Source organism: Gobio gobio, assembly GCF_949357685.1.
Source record: "Gobio gobio genome assembly, chromosome: 2".
NCBI classification, from domain to species: domain Eukaryota; kingdom Metazoa; phylum Chordata; class Actinopteri; order Cypriniformes; family Gobionidae; genus Gobio; species Gobio gobio.
In genome coordinates, this window is record NC_137098.1 from 68144642 (window position 1) to 68160033 (window position 15392).

At 39.1% G+C, this 15392-nt stretch overlaps 5 protein-coding genes across 5 annotated transcripts; all 5 read right to left on the reverse strand.

The window, feature by feature from the left end:
- Positions 1 to 1540: 1540 nt before the first annotated feature.
- On the reverse strand, positions 1541 to 2538 carry LOC307143547 (histone H2B-like). The gene has a single exon (XM_079845215.1). The coding sequence runs from the start codon at positions 2507 to 2509 to the stop codon at positions 2135 to 2137; it is 375 nt and encodes a 124-aa protein (XP_079701341.1). The 5' UTR covers positions 2510 to 2538; the 3' UTR covers positions 1541 to 2134.
- Positions 2539 to 3814: 1276 nt separating this feature from the next.
- Positions 3815 to 4142, reverse strand: LOC307122920 (histone H4; the record flags this gene model as incomplete). Its single annotated transcript, XM_079811257.1, has 1 exon — positions 3815 to 4142. Exon 1 carries the CDS (start codon positions 4124 to 4126, stop codon positions 3815 to 3817), a length of 312 nt encoding a protein of 103 aa, XP_079667383.1. The 5' UTR covers positions 4127 to 4142.
- Positions 4143 to 5037: 895 nt separating this feature from the next.
- LOC307120603 (histone H3.2) lies at positions 5038 to 5453 on the reverse strand (the record flags this gene model as incomplete). Its single annotated transcript, XM_079807710.1, has 1 exon — positions 5038 to 5453. Exon 1 carries the CDS (start codon positions 5446 to 5448, stop codon positions 5038 to 5040), a length of 411 nt encoding a protein of 136 aa, XP_079663836.1. The 5' UTR covers positions 5449 to 5453.
- A 1329-nt stretch (positions 5454 to 6782) lies between these two features.
- Positions 6783 to 7169, reverse strand: LOC307141761 (histone H2A-like; the record flags this gene model as incomplete). Its single annotated transcript, XM_079842203.1, has 1 exon — positions 6783 to 7169. The coding sequence occupies one exon, from the start codon at positions 7167 to 7169 to the stop codon at positions 6783 to 6785; it is 387 nt and encodes a 128-aa protein (XP_079698329.1).
- Positions 7170 to 7184: 15 nt separating this feature from the next.
- Positions 7185 to 8399, reverse strand: LOC307141750 (histone H1-like). Its single transcript, XM_079842192.1, has one exon. The coding sequence runs from the start codon at positions 8355 to 8357 to the stop codon at positions 7743 to 7745; it is 615 nt and encodes a 204-aa protein (XP_079698318.1). The 5' UTR covers positions 8358 to 8399; the 3' UTR covers positions 7185 to 7742.
- Between the last annotated feature and the right edge of the window lie 6993 nt (positions 8400 to 15392).

The following is a 15392-nucleotide window of genomic DNA, read 5'->3' on the forward strand; positions in this document are numbered from 1 at the left end:
AAACCCTCCACCTTCCCCAGCTCCACCTGTATAGATCTGCTCCGGGTCATTGATGTGTTTTGTACAGCAGCTTGTCTTACTCTCTCACAGCAGCGCAGCAGATCTATTCCTTCAAGACCAAACAGATCAACATCGCCACATCCATTATCAAACACTCAGAGAGTTCATGACAGAACTGAGATTATTGTTCACATAACTCACATGAACGAAAGAAGATCAAATCACATGGAAGGAATGAATCTGTTTGAGTTCATGTGTGTTCAGTTTTGAGGGACATTAAAGGGAAATGCTGGAGGAATAATATGAGACGGGAGGAAAACATTTCAAAGCTTTTATATTCACTCACAAAGCTTTGGGTTCCTGGAGAAACTTTCTGAACGCCCTTCAGAGCTCCGTAATGTTGCTGAATAATGTGCTTGTGCTTGTGTTTGTGTTTTTCAGTGTCACGTTCAGCTCAGATTTCTGGCCTCAAAATCCTCAGTTTTCTTCTGGCAGCTTCTCCGCATCTGCTCGCGACAGTCGTGCTGCTTTACAAATGTTACAGAGCGAGAGGTAAAACTTCTGTCTGATCTCTCTCTAATATTCCCCCAGATGATGGTCATTCACTGAATCAATAATGTGTGTATTTCACAGTTTCATCTGCTGAAGGTCAAAGTCAGTTCGAAGTAACGGAGGAAGAAACTTCAATCTGATATTAACATGTTTAAAAAGACTCACACTGTTCATTATGTCCACATGTTTGAATCTTCTGTCCGCATTTATTATCCTTGTGGAAAATATTGTAGTTTGTTCTTTTATGAGCATCATATTTAAACTATATATAAATACAGGTTCAGTGATGTTTGTGTTGTTAGTCTGTTCTTCAGCGAAACTGTTGCTTGTTCTAGTTCGCTTGAGTAATTATTAACCATAACAGTTTTATTATGTATCAAATGTTCTGTATAAAAGAATAACGGTTTAAATAAGTGTGTATTTCAGTGTTTCATGGTTTTTCCACATTTGTATCATCATTTGTAAACCATCATCTAATCCAAAAACAATGTATTAATGTTTGTCATAATCAAATAATAAATCTTTATATATTGTGTCTGTAATTAAATCATTTGAAAGCATTTCATCATTCATATTCTTTGTTGATAGTTTCACTCAAAACTATTCAATAATAATCTATTTGACAGCAGTTTATGAGTGAGAAATGTGTTTCACTGACAGTGATGAGACTTCAGATGATTCTCATGAACTTGATTGTCAGTAAAAGCTGAGACAGACGTCACTAATATCTGATATAGTGAAACTGTATTAAATGTGAAGAATTGCAAGGTCATTGAGCAGAACTTCAACTCTTCTAGAAATATGACAAGACTCAAAGAAAGAGTTGAATCAGCAAAACTTACCTCTGATCAGACTAGAATCAGTAAATTATATTAAATAATTTAATGGAAATATTTCACACAAACACTGACCATGTTCAAATAAACCACAAAGGGATAAAATGTAAATATCTTTTTCAACACCATGTGGAAGAACTTTGTTTATCAGTCACTCGACTTTATTTGAAATGTCAGAATAATCAAGCGGTTTTTAATGACCTGTACATGTCTGAAGGAAAATAAACATAGCAAAAGTGAATCAATTTCATATTAACAGTATTCATATAAACTATAAGGTTCATGAACATCATGGTCGGGGCTTTTAGACGTTTGTTTAGTGTTGAGTTTCAGGAACTGATGGATCAGCTTCAGAATCAGACGAGAATCACAAGAGTTTCTGCTGCTGCAAAACAAAGAGCTGGAAACAATATTCAAAGCTAAATGTTCAAATGGTTTAGGTTTCAAAACTACATTTACTGAAGACCAAAGACAAGTTATAGAGAATGAATAGGTCACTAATTTATGCGGTTTTAGCCCGGATTTTCCCAAATAATCAGTCAAACGTTCCTTAAAATTACTTTCTTTTCCAGGATTCCTCCCACCAGTCCTGATAAACATATATTCCCGTCCATCTAACAGACATTAAACGCTGAAGGTCTGATAATACCTCCATTATGTTAATGATTCTAAGATATAGAAACTCTTTTTAAAGACGTTATGTGTGGCTCTTAAAAGAGCCTTTGTGTGTGATGAGATGAGCGGCTTTACTTTGAGCTGGTGTATTTGGTGACCGCCTTTGTGCCCTCAGACACGGCGTGTTTGGCCAGCTCCCCGGGCAGCAGCAGACGCACGGCGGTCTGGATCTCTCTCGATGTGATGGTGGAGCGCTTGTTGTAGTGAGCGAGACGAGACGCTTCACCGGCGATGCGCTCGAAGATGTCGTTGACGAAAGAGTTCATGATTCCCATCGCCTTGGAGGAGATGCCGGTGTCGGGATGAACCTGCTTCAGGACTTTGTACACGTAGATCGCGTAGCTCTCCTTCCTGGACCTCTTGCGCTTCTTTCCGCCCTTGCCGGCGGTTTTAGTGACGGCCTTCTTCGAGCCCTTCTTGGGGGCGGACTTCGCTGGTTCAGGCATGATGAAGCTTCACTCAGAGACACTCAAAGAGCAATAAAGCTGAGTTACTACAGGCGGGTTTTTATGCTCTGCCCTATGCTAATATCAGAAGAGAAGAACGGCCTCTGTGATTGGGAGTCTTCACCCATAGAATGATTTCATTGGCCACATTAAACGTTCCGTGACTTGTATGGGAGCCAATCAGAAGCTTTCAAATGTTAATCACGGCCACCGACAACTACCATTCCCCACATCCGACTCCGCTCCTTTGTTTCATTTTCCCGCATTTTTCGGACTGAACAAGTGAGATATTGTGAATAATGTCAGAGCTCTTTGACTACATAAGCTGAGGTGTCTATATTTTATATTTTTAGGTGTCAGCGCTCTTTGGTATTAAGGTACATATAAACAAAATATGGCAAGAACACTGGGACAGATGACACTATGAGTATGAAAATCCAAAGGAAGAAATGATAATTACGCGTCTTAGAATAGGTCATGCTTCTTTAAATCTCTCACTACATAGAATAGGAGAAACCCCACTGGACACTTATTAAACTGCATTATTAAACACTGGCCGAAATAAACTTCCCTTATTTTATGATGCTTAAGAAATCCCTTAAGCAAACACCATCATTACTTTAAATTACAAAAAGGCTTAATTCAAGAACTAGAAACTTGTTCTTAGTGTGAGTTTATAGTCTGCTAGCGGACCTGATTGAAACCACAACCACGGGCGAATCTAGTTGACGTCACCCGTTTCCAAGCCGTGTTTAGACTTTTGATTCTTGATAGTGGAAATAAATAGGGGTTTAATATTGATAATTATATAACGTTGTTTTTCTTTTAGAGTATTAAAGAAAAAAAAAGAGCAGCAAAGCAGAGTTACTACAGGCAGGTTTATAAGCTCTGCCCTATGCTAATATCAGAAGAGAAAAACGGCCTCTGTGATTGGGAGTCTTCACCCAGAGAATGATTTCATTGGCCACATTCAACGCTCCGTGACTTGTAGGCAAGCCAATCAGAAGCTTTAAAACGTTAAAGACACGCCCACCGACAACGACCATCCCCCACATCCGAGTCCGCTCCTTTGTTTCATCATGTCTATATTTTTAACGTATATTTAGAAGTAGAAAACAATTTATTGCTTATTATTCAATGTAAACGACAAATGCATTATTTTTTTATTATTTCATAGACTGTACCGTATTTAAGATGTACATGTGAGAACAATTTCAACATTCCGCCACCTGGAAACTTGTTCTGTGTGTGAAAGTGTGTGTGGCTCTTAAAAGAGCCGTTGGTGTTTTTCTTCTTCGTGAGTCTCTAACCGCCGAACCCGTACAGGGTGCGTCCCTGTCGCTTCAGCGCGTACACAACATCCATGGCGGTGACGGTCTTTCTCTTGGCGTGTTCAGTGTAGGTCACAGCATCACGAATGACGTTCTCCAGAAACACCTTCAACACACCGCGCGTCTCTTCATAGATCAGGCCAGAAATACGCTTGACGCCGCCGCGTCGAGCCAGACGCCGAATAGCGGGTTTAGTGATTCCCTGGATATTATCGCGGAGAACCTTTCGGTGCCGCTTAGCGCCTCCTTTCCCGAGTCCTTTACCGCCCTTTCCTCTTCCAGACATGACGACAGATTCTCTTCAATCCACAACAATTGAATAAAGAACAAATTATAGACAAGAGGAGTTTATAGTCAGCTAGCGGACCTGATTGAAACCACAATCACGGGCGGTTAGTTGACGTCACCAAGCCGTGATCAGACTTTTGATGCTTGAAAATGGGAATAAATGGGGTTTAATATTGATAACTATAGAATATATTAATTAACAAACTTCTGAAGACCTAACACTCTATGGTATGTGATATCACTGAGGAAAAAAATAGTTGTTCCTGCTTAAAATGGGACACTATCACAATATCAATTAAAAAATATATATATTTGTTTTACTTTAGTTTTTTAAAAGTTTGTTGTTTCAAGGCAACATTGCACATGTTGTATATTGTGACATTTGCATGTAGAAAAAACTATTTATTTAACCGGATCATTGAACAAACACATTTATCCAGTTTTAATGCATTACAAATTTCAAATATTTTATTTACTTTATTTATAGAACGTAAAATTCTGGAAAATACTTCTTTATTTACCAGTGAAGGAGAATCTTGAATGTGTGGATGATTAACTGAACACAAATGAGTGAAAAAGGCACTTTTCACTGGAGAAAATGGAGCCACGTGACCTGCGCTGAACCAGGACACAAAATGGACCCCTGAGGGTCATGTGACCAATGTCTGCACTTTAATTGATTAGTTTAGTTCTTCCCCGAGACCAAATAAACTGGTTTCACTTTATTAAATAAACTCAAATAGAAATTAATGCCTTGAGGCAACCCCACACACCATAGAGGAGTAAACAACAGCTTTAAGAATATAAAAGAGTAATTGCTTATTAAATGAAAATGATCTTTCACAGAGGCATTGGTGTGGCTCTTAAAAGAGCCTTTGGGGTGTGTGTGTGGCTGAAGCCGCTGCGGGTCTAAGCGCGCTCTCCGCGGATGCGGCGGGCCAGCTGAATGTCTTTGGGCATGATGGTGACTCTCTTGGCGTGGATGGCGCACAGGTTGGTGTCCTCAAACAGACCCACCAAATAAGCCTCGCTCGCCTCCTGCAGGGCCATGACAGCGGAGCTCTGGAAGCGCAGATCCGTCTTGAAGTCCTGAGCGATTTCTCTCACCAGGCGCTGGAAGGGCAGTTTGCGGATCAGCAGTTCAGTGGATTTCTGATAACGGCGGATCTCTCTCAGCGCCACGGTACCGGGCCTGTAGCGGTGAGGCTTCTTAACGCCACCGGTAGCTGGAGCACTCTTACGGGCGGCTTTAGTCGCCAGCTGCTTCCTCGGGGCTTTTCCTCCGGTGGACTTACGGGCGGTCTGCTTGGTTCTCGCCATTGTTTCTAATGAGTTCAGCCGCTGCTGTGAACAGAACGAACGGATGAAGAGTTCCCAAGAACACGCGCTTATTTAAGCCTAGAGCTGCCGTGCGCTGTGATTGGACGGCGCTGCTTCAGAGACTTCCGACTGGTTATTGTCCTATTAACATTTGGCCAATGGCTTTGCGTCTCCTGTTTTCAAACAAGAGACGGTAGTTTGTGGTTCCCGCCCAAATGTAAAAAAATATTAATATTCAATTTATTATATAAAAATATATGTTTTAATGTCATCACTGGAGAGTATAAGAACTATCAACTCATGAACATAACAGATGAAATATAAAGTAATTTCCTTTTTTTTATAAATAAGATGAGTTTAACCCCTGAAAAACCCAAATATAGAGAAAATAGAAAACATATTTCCACCTTTTAACTGTTGAAGTCCTGCAGAAATAAATGAGTTTTTACGTGTTTAGGGAAATGTAGAATTTCAGTGATTTCCCATCTCAAATGTAGTTATAAATATCAATATTAATAACTGGACGTGTCATATTTATGAAAAATAATTTATTATAAAAATATGTTCAGATTGTATTTACAAAACCTGATGAACTGAATGAAACTTTGTCATCCTCACCCGTCCCTCGTTCTGCAGATTTATGGGCAAACAAGTAAAGCCCAGAAGAGAAAACAGGACCAGTTCAGTGTTTTATAAATGATACGACACAGATGGTTTCAAATATTGCCACACAAATACTTTCAAACTTTCAACAAAATAATGTATTCCTTAATTCAACTTTAACTTATTTAATAATTACATTTGATTAAAATTCAAAATTGTAACAAACACATTTAAGACTTATGAATGATCACACATTATTTTTCTATTAGTGTTTATTTCACATTAACAGATGAGATGTAAAATCCATCATGTAAATCAGGCAAATTCTGCAGCTCCAGTGTTATAAAACTACAACATCGACATAAGCTCAGAATCTGCAGATTAAAGTGTTCAACAGGGCCTTAATATCTGCATGATCCACACATCACTAATCTCAAGAAAATATGTTGGACATTTTACTTTAATGTTGATATACCCAGTCCTGTAAAACAATTGTCACAATATATTCCATCCAATAGCAGTGCGAGGCTGAACATTATGACCTATAGTTGTGTAAATTAGATCTTAGGGGTGGAAAAAACATCTGCAGGTTTATTATAGCAGAGCTAAAGTTGATGTAATATCACAACAGTCAGAGTCAAATAAAGATGGGATAATGAAATCACTCTCTCAGGATAAATTGTGTGGCTCTTAAAAGAGCCTTTGGGTCACTAAAGCAGACTTTAGTGTGTTTATTTGGATTTGGCGGGCTTCTCGGTCTTCTTGGGCAGCAGCACGGCCTGAATGTTGGGCAGCACGCCGCCCTGAGCGATGGTCACGCCACCCAGAAGCTTGTTCAGCTCCTCGTCATTGCGCACCGCCAGCTGCAGGTGCCGAGGAATGATGCGGGTCTTCTTGTTGTCCCGAGCGGCGTTTCCAGCCAACTCCAGGATCTCAGCGGTGAGATACTCGAGCACAGCGGCCAAATAAACCGGAGCACCGGCACCGACGCGCTGGGCATAGTTGCCTTTGCGGAGAAGCCTGTGGACACGGCCGACGGGGAACTGCAGTCCCGCCCTGGAGGAGCGACTCTTGGCCTTGGCGCGAGCTTTTCCGCCGGTTTTGCCTCGTCCACTCATCGCTGCTTAAAATTTGTTACCGCCTTTCAAAAGAAACAAAGACAATGACGTTGCCCGTTTAGAGGTGGCTTATAAATGAAAGCGTGCCCGTCTCCTATTGGTTGAATTCTGAAAACATTTCCAGCCAATCAGTGAACTTCCCTCTAAACCCAACCCCCTTTCTGCGAATGACGACACTCAAACACGTCATGTTGTAGTGCCATTTAATGCCGCTAGGCTTCCTCTTAATGTGTGGCTTTATATTCATGATGATGATAATAATAAATACTAATGTGTGATTAAAAGTTAAACAAGTCGGTCTTAAAGCATAGTATAGTTTCAGCAACAGAATTGTTTCAATTCACTACGTAGAAATACTTCAGACTTTATCAAAAACTTATTCTCATAGCAATAATAATGTCCAAATGTTTCTGCACTACATGAACATCTCAGGTCCGTTAAAATCCTTTCACTTGTAACATAAAGGAAATCTAATGACACTTTCATTGGCCAGATGAGATGAAATAATGCTCTTTATGAATTAGTGGGTGGCTCTTAAAAGAGCCGTTTTGATTAAACAGGAGAAAAGACGCTTCATTTCTTTTTGGGAGCTGCCTTCTTAGGCTTGGCGGCTTTAGGCTTTGCCGCTTTAGGTTTCGCCACCTTGGCCTTTTTAGGGCTTTTGGCTGCTTTCTTAGGAGTCGCTGGCTTCTTCGCCTTCTTGGGGCTCTTCGTCGCCTTCTTAGCGGCTGTGGCGGCGGGTTTCTTGACCTTCTTCGGCGATTTCTTGGCGGCTTTGGGCTTCTTTGCTGCTGCAGCTTTGGGCTTCTTAGCGGCGGCGGGTTTCTTGGCTGCGGGCTTCTTCGCTTTAGGAGCCGCTTTCTTGGCGGGTTTCTTCTTGGTCTCGGCTTGCTGCTTGTTGAGCTTGAAGGATCCGGAGGCGCCGGTCCCTTTGACCTGCACCAGGGTGCCTGCAGTCACGAGACTCTTAACGGCGATCTTGACGCGGGAGTTGTTCTTCTCCACATCGTAGCCGCCGGCGGCGAGCGCTTTCTTCAGGGCGGCGAGGGACACACCGCTCCTCTCCTTCGACGCGGACACAGCCTTGACGATGAGCTCGCGGACGCCTGGGCCCGTTTTCTGCCGTTTGGCCGCTGATTTCTTCTTGGCCGCTTTGGTCGCGGCGGCTGCTGGAGCGGTTTCTGCCATGATTTCTCTGAGCGAATCTGAAGTCACAAACTGACTGCGATCAACAATGAGCTGCGGCTGGGCGGCGCTGCGCATTTAAGCGCACCATGAGAACCGAGTAGACTCAACTCTCCCCGCTTTGTCTGAGCGCCTCCAGAAGCGGCCAGTGCTTGTGTTTTCTCCGCTCATATTTGGAGCAAAACTGAAGCGGTAAAAGCATTTTAGGGAGTAAAAACAACATACACATCGAGTAGAGATCCTGAACTTTATTTGTAGCCGAAAACACGTGACGAGTGAACCTTTATTTTAGCACCGTCAGATCAAATCCACCTCATGTCCTCGGGAATGGAGATGGTTGCGTATACATTTCACGTGGTTTATGTAAAGAAATAGTGGTAAATGACTCGGCTTTTCCTCCATGTGTTGAATAAGCACTTTGACAATGTCTTTAATGAAAGAAAGATCGCCGAGAGACTTGTAAAGTGTGTCATTCAGAAGTTGTTTTGTTCAGACTGAAGCACATCTGTGTGTGTGTGTCACTGCTCTTCATCAGTCACTGCTGATTCTCATGTGTTGCAATGCTTTAATTCCAATGTTTTCACTTTCAGTAACAGGATTTGCTCCCTGTTACTGGGTAAATTTGTTATTTTTTATATTTTCTGATTACATTTTATTTATTAAACCTTTGTGTGTGTATTCAAATAATAGTTGAACAAAAAGTCTTGCTTTTTTTGTTATGTCAGCATATACTGAAGGGGTGGATTCTGAAATACACTGCTGCTTTTGTATAAATATATACATACTAATTAAATGTATAATCAAAACCTTATTCAATATCTATCCTACATATTTAGATGATTTCTTCTAGTATAATTGTTCTTGTTTGGTTTCCTACCTTTTGTCTGAATTATATGATTTTTATATTATATTTTATTCATTTGATATTATTTCCTTTTACTGAGACAATAAAGCCAAGAGCCAAGAACCACTTTTAGTGCCATATAGCACAATTTGTTTAGAGTTCATGTTATCTGTATGTTTTTGAGAATGTTGTTTTCAGTTGACGTGCCACTGTGTATGTGCGTAGTGTGTTACAGATCAGTATTGGAGGTGGATTATGGACATTCATGGGCAGAGTAACATGTTGTTCTGCAAGCTGACGCCTGCTCCAGATCTGGAAGGTCACACGTGCCTAATTCTGGGGTGAAAGCATCCACAAGTGATATATGGAGACGTGCATCTGATTAACTGACAATTTGTGGAAATTTACTAGGGATATTTATTTTCTCTGAGCCAACCAGAAACATCCTAATGATGTGGATAGACCTTGAAAACAGTATAACTGTTGAGAAATTGTATGTACGATAGGCTGGTAGAGGAAGTGCGGCCTATGATCTCCTTGTGAGACTTGACGCTTCTGCTGATGAAACTGCAAACTATTCTTCAGTACATTTCTCTTTAATTAATTGCACTCCTGACTCTTGGTCTTCATTCTTCACAACTAGTCTTGGGGTCATAAACTGTTAACCCCTAACAGTTTATTGAAACTTGGACTTAATACAGCATTGTTGTAATTTACTTATTGATTGGTTGATTGATTTTTAGCGAGATTAACTTGCAAACACCTCGAACTTGTCAAATACTGCTCACTAAATCTAAAACATTATTTTGTGCAAAACATTAAACCACGTTTTTAACCACAAGATGGCACATCAGCCTCGTCATCTGCATATTGTTTTCCAATACTAAAAGTACCACACTCTGAGAAAAAAAGATTCTGTAGGTGTCCAATTTTGTTCCTCTTATAACTGTTCCTTCAAAGGTACACAATTGGTCCTTAGGGTACCATTATACCATTGTTTTCCTCTACTTAGAGCAGGGGTAGACAAGTTCTGTCCTAGAGAGTCACTGTCCTGTAGAGTTTGGCTCCAACCCTGAAAGAAACCCTCACCTGTAGCCTTAGCACACTAAACTCCCCGGTGTTATATCAACACCGCTCTGTGTTCATATGGGAACCACCAGCAGGGTGTTAAAGTAACACTAGCAGCGTTTCCATTACAGATTAGCACAAAACTTTTGCAATATTTTCTAAATGTCGATAAAAAGCGATTGCGAAATGGCAGCGTTTCCATTAACCGATGTTATGCGACTAAAACGTATTTTTTTCCTCTCGCGTTTAGTCATTCCAAAAATCATGCCACGGATGTTGGTTTATCCCAGTCACCGCTCTAGCTATTATTTTTAATGGAAGGAGACGTAGGCGTGTTATCCAAGCATAAATGGCAAGGAAATTATACTGGGGAACGGCCACGTATGAGGTGTGTGTGTGTGTGTGTTTCTCCCTCATATCTGCTTCAAAGGTCTTAATGATAATTTGTGTCATTTCCTTGTTTAGAATCCAGTATTCCTGTAATTCTATGGTCTTTTATGAGTTTAATAAAGATCTGTCTCGTCTTCTGTTTACATTGCAGTTTTGCGAAAATTTCCTTTTTCGAATTGCCTAAAAAACAACCTTATGCGATTTTTTTGCTATATATGCGGGTTTTTTGCAAAATTGACGCGTTTCCACTGGGCGTATTTTCAATTCACAATTTCAGTTTGCGCAATTTGAAGGGTAATGGAAACGCGGCTACTGAAGCAGTGTTAGAGTTAATTAGGTACTTAAGTGATGAATTGAGTTTTTAATTGAATTGATTGTTTGATTATTGAAGACACCTGATGATAATGAGCAGAATCACTGAGGAAAAGAGAAACACAAGAACTACAACCGACTTCAGCCTCAGCTTTAGATGAACTCAACTGAAAAGACCTTAAATCTCTATCATTACAAACCAGACTGACTTTATTTCTGTCAGACGTCTACAGTTGGTCACCATTGACTTTTGTTATTTTATGTGAGTTTGTGGTTTTTGTAACAGTATTAATAAAGTCATAAACAAAAATTATCCGGTGATAGTTTTCAGCATCATAAAGAAAAATGTTGACTGGTTATATGTTGTTAATAGATAATATTCACCTGCAATACTTTCTTACCACAGATCAGACATTCTGAATTTTTAAATACATTCTAGGGGGGAAAAAAAGTTTAGACGCACACAGACATCAAGAATCAGCTCAGCAATGGTGACATACTAAATGCTGCAATGCATGCTGGGAGTCATGAGTTCTGTACTATGGTGGTTTAGTAGGGTTAGAGCCACAGAGACACGTTTAGCTGTTTACGTAAAAATATTGTAGTGTATTGGTTTTTTCGTCCAGACGGATTCGGCATTTTGGGAGCCTGAAACAACCGGGTCCCAGAGTGGATAAATCTGAAAACAACACTTGCATTTTCATGCACAGCCAAGCCGTATATTTCGTGAAACGATGATATCATTACCCCACGTCTCAAGGTTTATGCGCATGCTCCAAGTCTCCATTTTTAGGGTATCTCTGTGGCATAAATACAGCGCCACATACTGGTCTGGCATGTGTACTACATCGTTTTGAGTCGGTTTCAGTGGTTTCGTGTGTACGCAGATATTTCTTGAGATGAGTGAAAAAAAAGATTGAATAGGGAAAACTCTGGCTTCGTGTGGACGGGGCCCTAGAGATACAAAACATGTCCCTTAAGGGCACCACCCCAGTGACGGCCACTTGTACCTTAAAAGGTGGGGAGAGCGGGGCACATCCTAACACAGGGTTAGTTGTAACAAACGTGGTTTAAAACATTCCACACATGCCAGGATGATGAAACTTAGTGTATTTACTAGTGGCCTTATCAACATTATATCAAGAAAAAAATGCACCAAAATTAAAAAATCTTTGAAAGACATCACTGAACATTTATTTAACCATAGCAAAGTATACATTTCCTACTTAAGTTCATTTTTCATCTCTGTTTTTTTTTTGTGTTTATTTAAAATCTGATATAACTTTACTCGTATATCATATTATATATATTATATTATTTAACAGTTGAGATGTTCTTTAATGCTGATCTAACATCAGAAGACACAAGCCGGGGTTAATCCCAGTTGAGCAGGCGGGGCATGTTGTCACAACGAGCCCCTATTAGAAATATGATATTTCTATGATACATGATATTTCCGGTCCCTTTTCTAGTCTATTATATATATATATATATATATATATATATATATATATATATATATATATATATATATATATATATATATATATATATATATATATATATATGACATGTTTTGTTTCTTGGAAACATGACAGATTTGACAAAAGCTTGAGCTGACAGTAGATTCGCTTGAGATAGGACACAGGAAATGTATAGATATTTAACAATATCTGTAAAACTTTCATCAACCAAAAAGTTTTAATGGGTGAAATTTTAATATTATTACAGAGTTAGAACTCTATTCTTATTTAAATTTAATAAGTGCTCTATTTAGATCACCACAGGTAAAACCACACTACAAAACATGCTTTTGTGACTTGGCATTTCTGTCTTTTTTCCCGTCTAAATATATAAAAATTCTTATATCAAGATGCTTTTACTAAGGAAAATTACATATTTTTTCTTGGGGGGAAAAATCTAAATGAATTGAGTTTTTGCTTGAAACAAACTAAATTATCTGCCAATGGATTAGAAAAATAATCTTCCAAAATCTTCCTTAAAGATTCCAAACAGAAACATTCTTTTTCTTACCCCATTGGCAGATATATTTGCTTGTTTTAAACAAAAACTCACTCAGAAAACAAGAAAAAATATCTAATGTCATTTAACTTATCTCGTAACATCTTGATTTAAGAATTTTTTTATATATTTAGACTAGAAACAAGACAAAAAATACTAAATGACAGCATTTTTTGCAGTGCACACAAGGTAAAAAGTAATACATACATATATTATATAATAATATAATATAATATATACATACATACACACACACACACATATATATATATATATATATATATATATATATATATATATATATATATATATATATATATATATATATATAGACATCTAGAATGGTATTTAGTCTACATATAAATTCAAACGCACAAAACTGCAAGTTTATGACAAAAAATAGTCTGCAATTTGGCCTTTATTACTCATTTAATACATGTCTACATTACAAATTAAATAAAATTAGATATTAACCTACATTTCTGACAAATTACCACGGTTACAGCAGGTAGTGTTACTACAGTAAATCCATGATAAATTCGAAATGCGAATTGTTGTTTGAAAAGTATTTTGAATCGGCTCAGCTGATTTGCACGTTCGTGTTGTTGATTAAGTCAGTGCTGTTTAACTGGAAATTAAATCAAATCACCGAGAGATTCACAGCTCGTACCGGAGACCTCAGTGCCGAACTCGAACACTTCTCACGGGCTTCGGAAGGCTGTTTAGTGGGCGCGTGATCGAGACACTCAGCAGGTAAACACATTTTTTCAGAGTCAGAGCTCGCGTGAGTTGCGCAGAGCACAAGTAGCGCTGTTTCGTTCCGCTTTGGGCGCTGTTTCCCTGGCCTAAAGTCTAGTACTGCCACCTTGCGGTGACATCGTGGAACTGCATGATTTGTAAATGATCCGTGGCGGGCCACATATAATACATTTTAATAGACACGCTGCGGGCCGTTTGAAATTCATCCCTGGGCCGCATTTGGCCCGCGGGCCGGACTTTGGACACCCCTGCTTTAACCCAAGGAACAAAATTGTATCTCCACTGTACCTTTTTTCTGAGAGTGTGGTCTCAAATGGGTGGCCTTTAAAAATAGTGGTCTTTATTTTAAAACATAACATGTTTAACCCTTAATCACCAGGGCCGGATTAACAATTTCCTGTGCCCTGGGCAACAAGACTCAAGGGCCCCCCTGCCCCTGCCCCAAAGCAACAATCGCAAAGTCGCTATCACCAAGAGCATATAGCCTATACTTCTATACTAACAAATCAGGCTTCTGCAATGCTCAGTGGAGATGTATGTAATAACCTCAGCATAAAGTGCATTCAAGAGACAGAACACTAATGATGCACTAATGTTTAACATAACTTTTTACAATTAATCTTTCACAGAACTTAGTGGCTGCTACAGAGTAATTATTAAATGTTTCAATATAGCCAATCAACCTATATTTTGACTGCAACAGTGAAATAAAGCAGACAGCTAGGGAAGCCTTAACCTAAAACCAGAGATTTTTTATTCCTAAAATGCTACAATGTGAAATTGTGGCTATTTTTGGAATATGTTTCATAATGTCGACTAATTTCAATTCCTTTTTTCTTTTACATTTTCTTTTAGCGCTCCTGCTTAAATTTCAGACAGTGTTGACTGATTGGGTCGACGATTCCAAGCCCAAAAGCTCACTAAAACCCACCCAATTCAAGAAAAAAACACCCAAAATTTGAACTGCCAAAATAATTTGATATCATTTTATTGCCATGTCAATCAAGGCTGATTAGCACCATTTTATCTCCTTAAAACAAAATAATGATGTAAAAATAAAAAATAAATCCCAGGAAAATGGAAAATGTCATGCATGACATGGAAAAACACATGCATCATTTTCAAATGTCAACAGTAAGAATAAACTAATTTAAGTGCAAAAAGTGCCCAATATAATCAGAATAAACAATGTAATTAGCGGGCATTTCGCACACATTACTGCACACACCACAGCCAAAATGTGTCATTCACTGATGCTGAACAATATTCCTACAACAAAAAATTAACAACAAGAATGCGTTTACTTTTGTGCTGTGCTTTAACTTCAGATATAACTAAGTTAGTAACGTTATGTCTTTCGTGAAGTACATATTTATAGAACATAACGCAGAACTTAACACAGTCAAAATGGATTAAAGGGTTAGTTCACCCAAAAATGAAAATTCTGTCATTAATTACTCACCCTCATGTCGTTGGACACCCGTAAGACCTCCGTTCATATTCGGAACACAAATGAAGATATTTTAGTTGAAAGCTGATGGCTGAGAAAGGCTTCACACAGGCCTCCATTGGCATTCAGTACATTGACACTTCCAAGATCCATGAAAGGCACTTAAAACGTCGTTACAAAGTCTATCTCACCA

Coding starts and splice junctions, on each gene's coding strand:
- LOC307143547 (XM_079845215.1), bottom strand. CDS start 2,509: ATGCCTGAACCAGCGAAGTCCGCCCCCAAGAAGGGCTCGAAGAAGGCC.
- LOC307141750 (XM_079842192.1), bottom strand. CDS start 8,357: ATGGCAGAAACCGCTCCAGCAGCCGCCGCGACCAAAGCGGCCAAGAAG.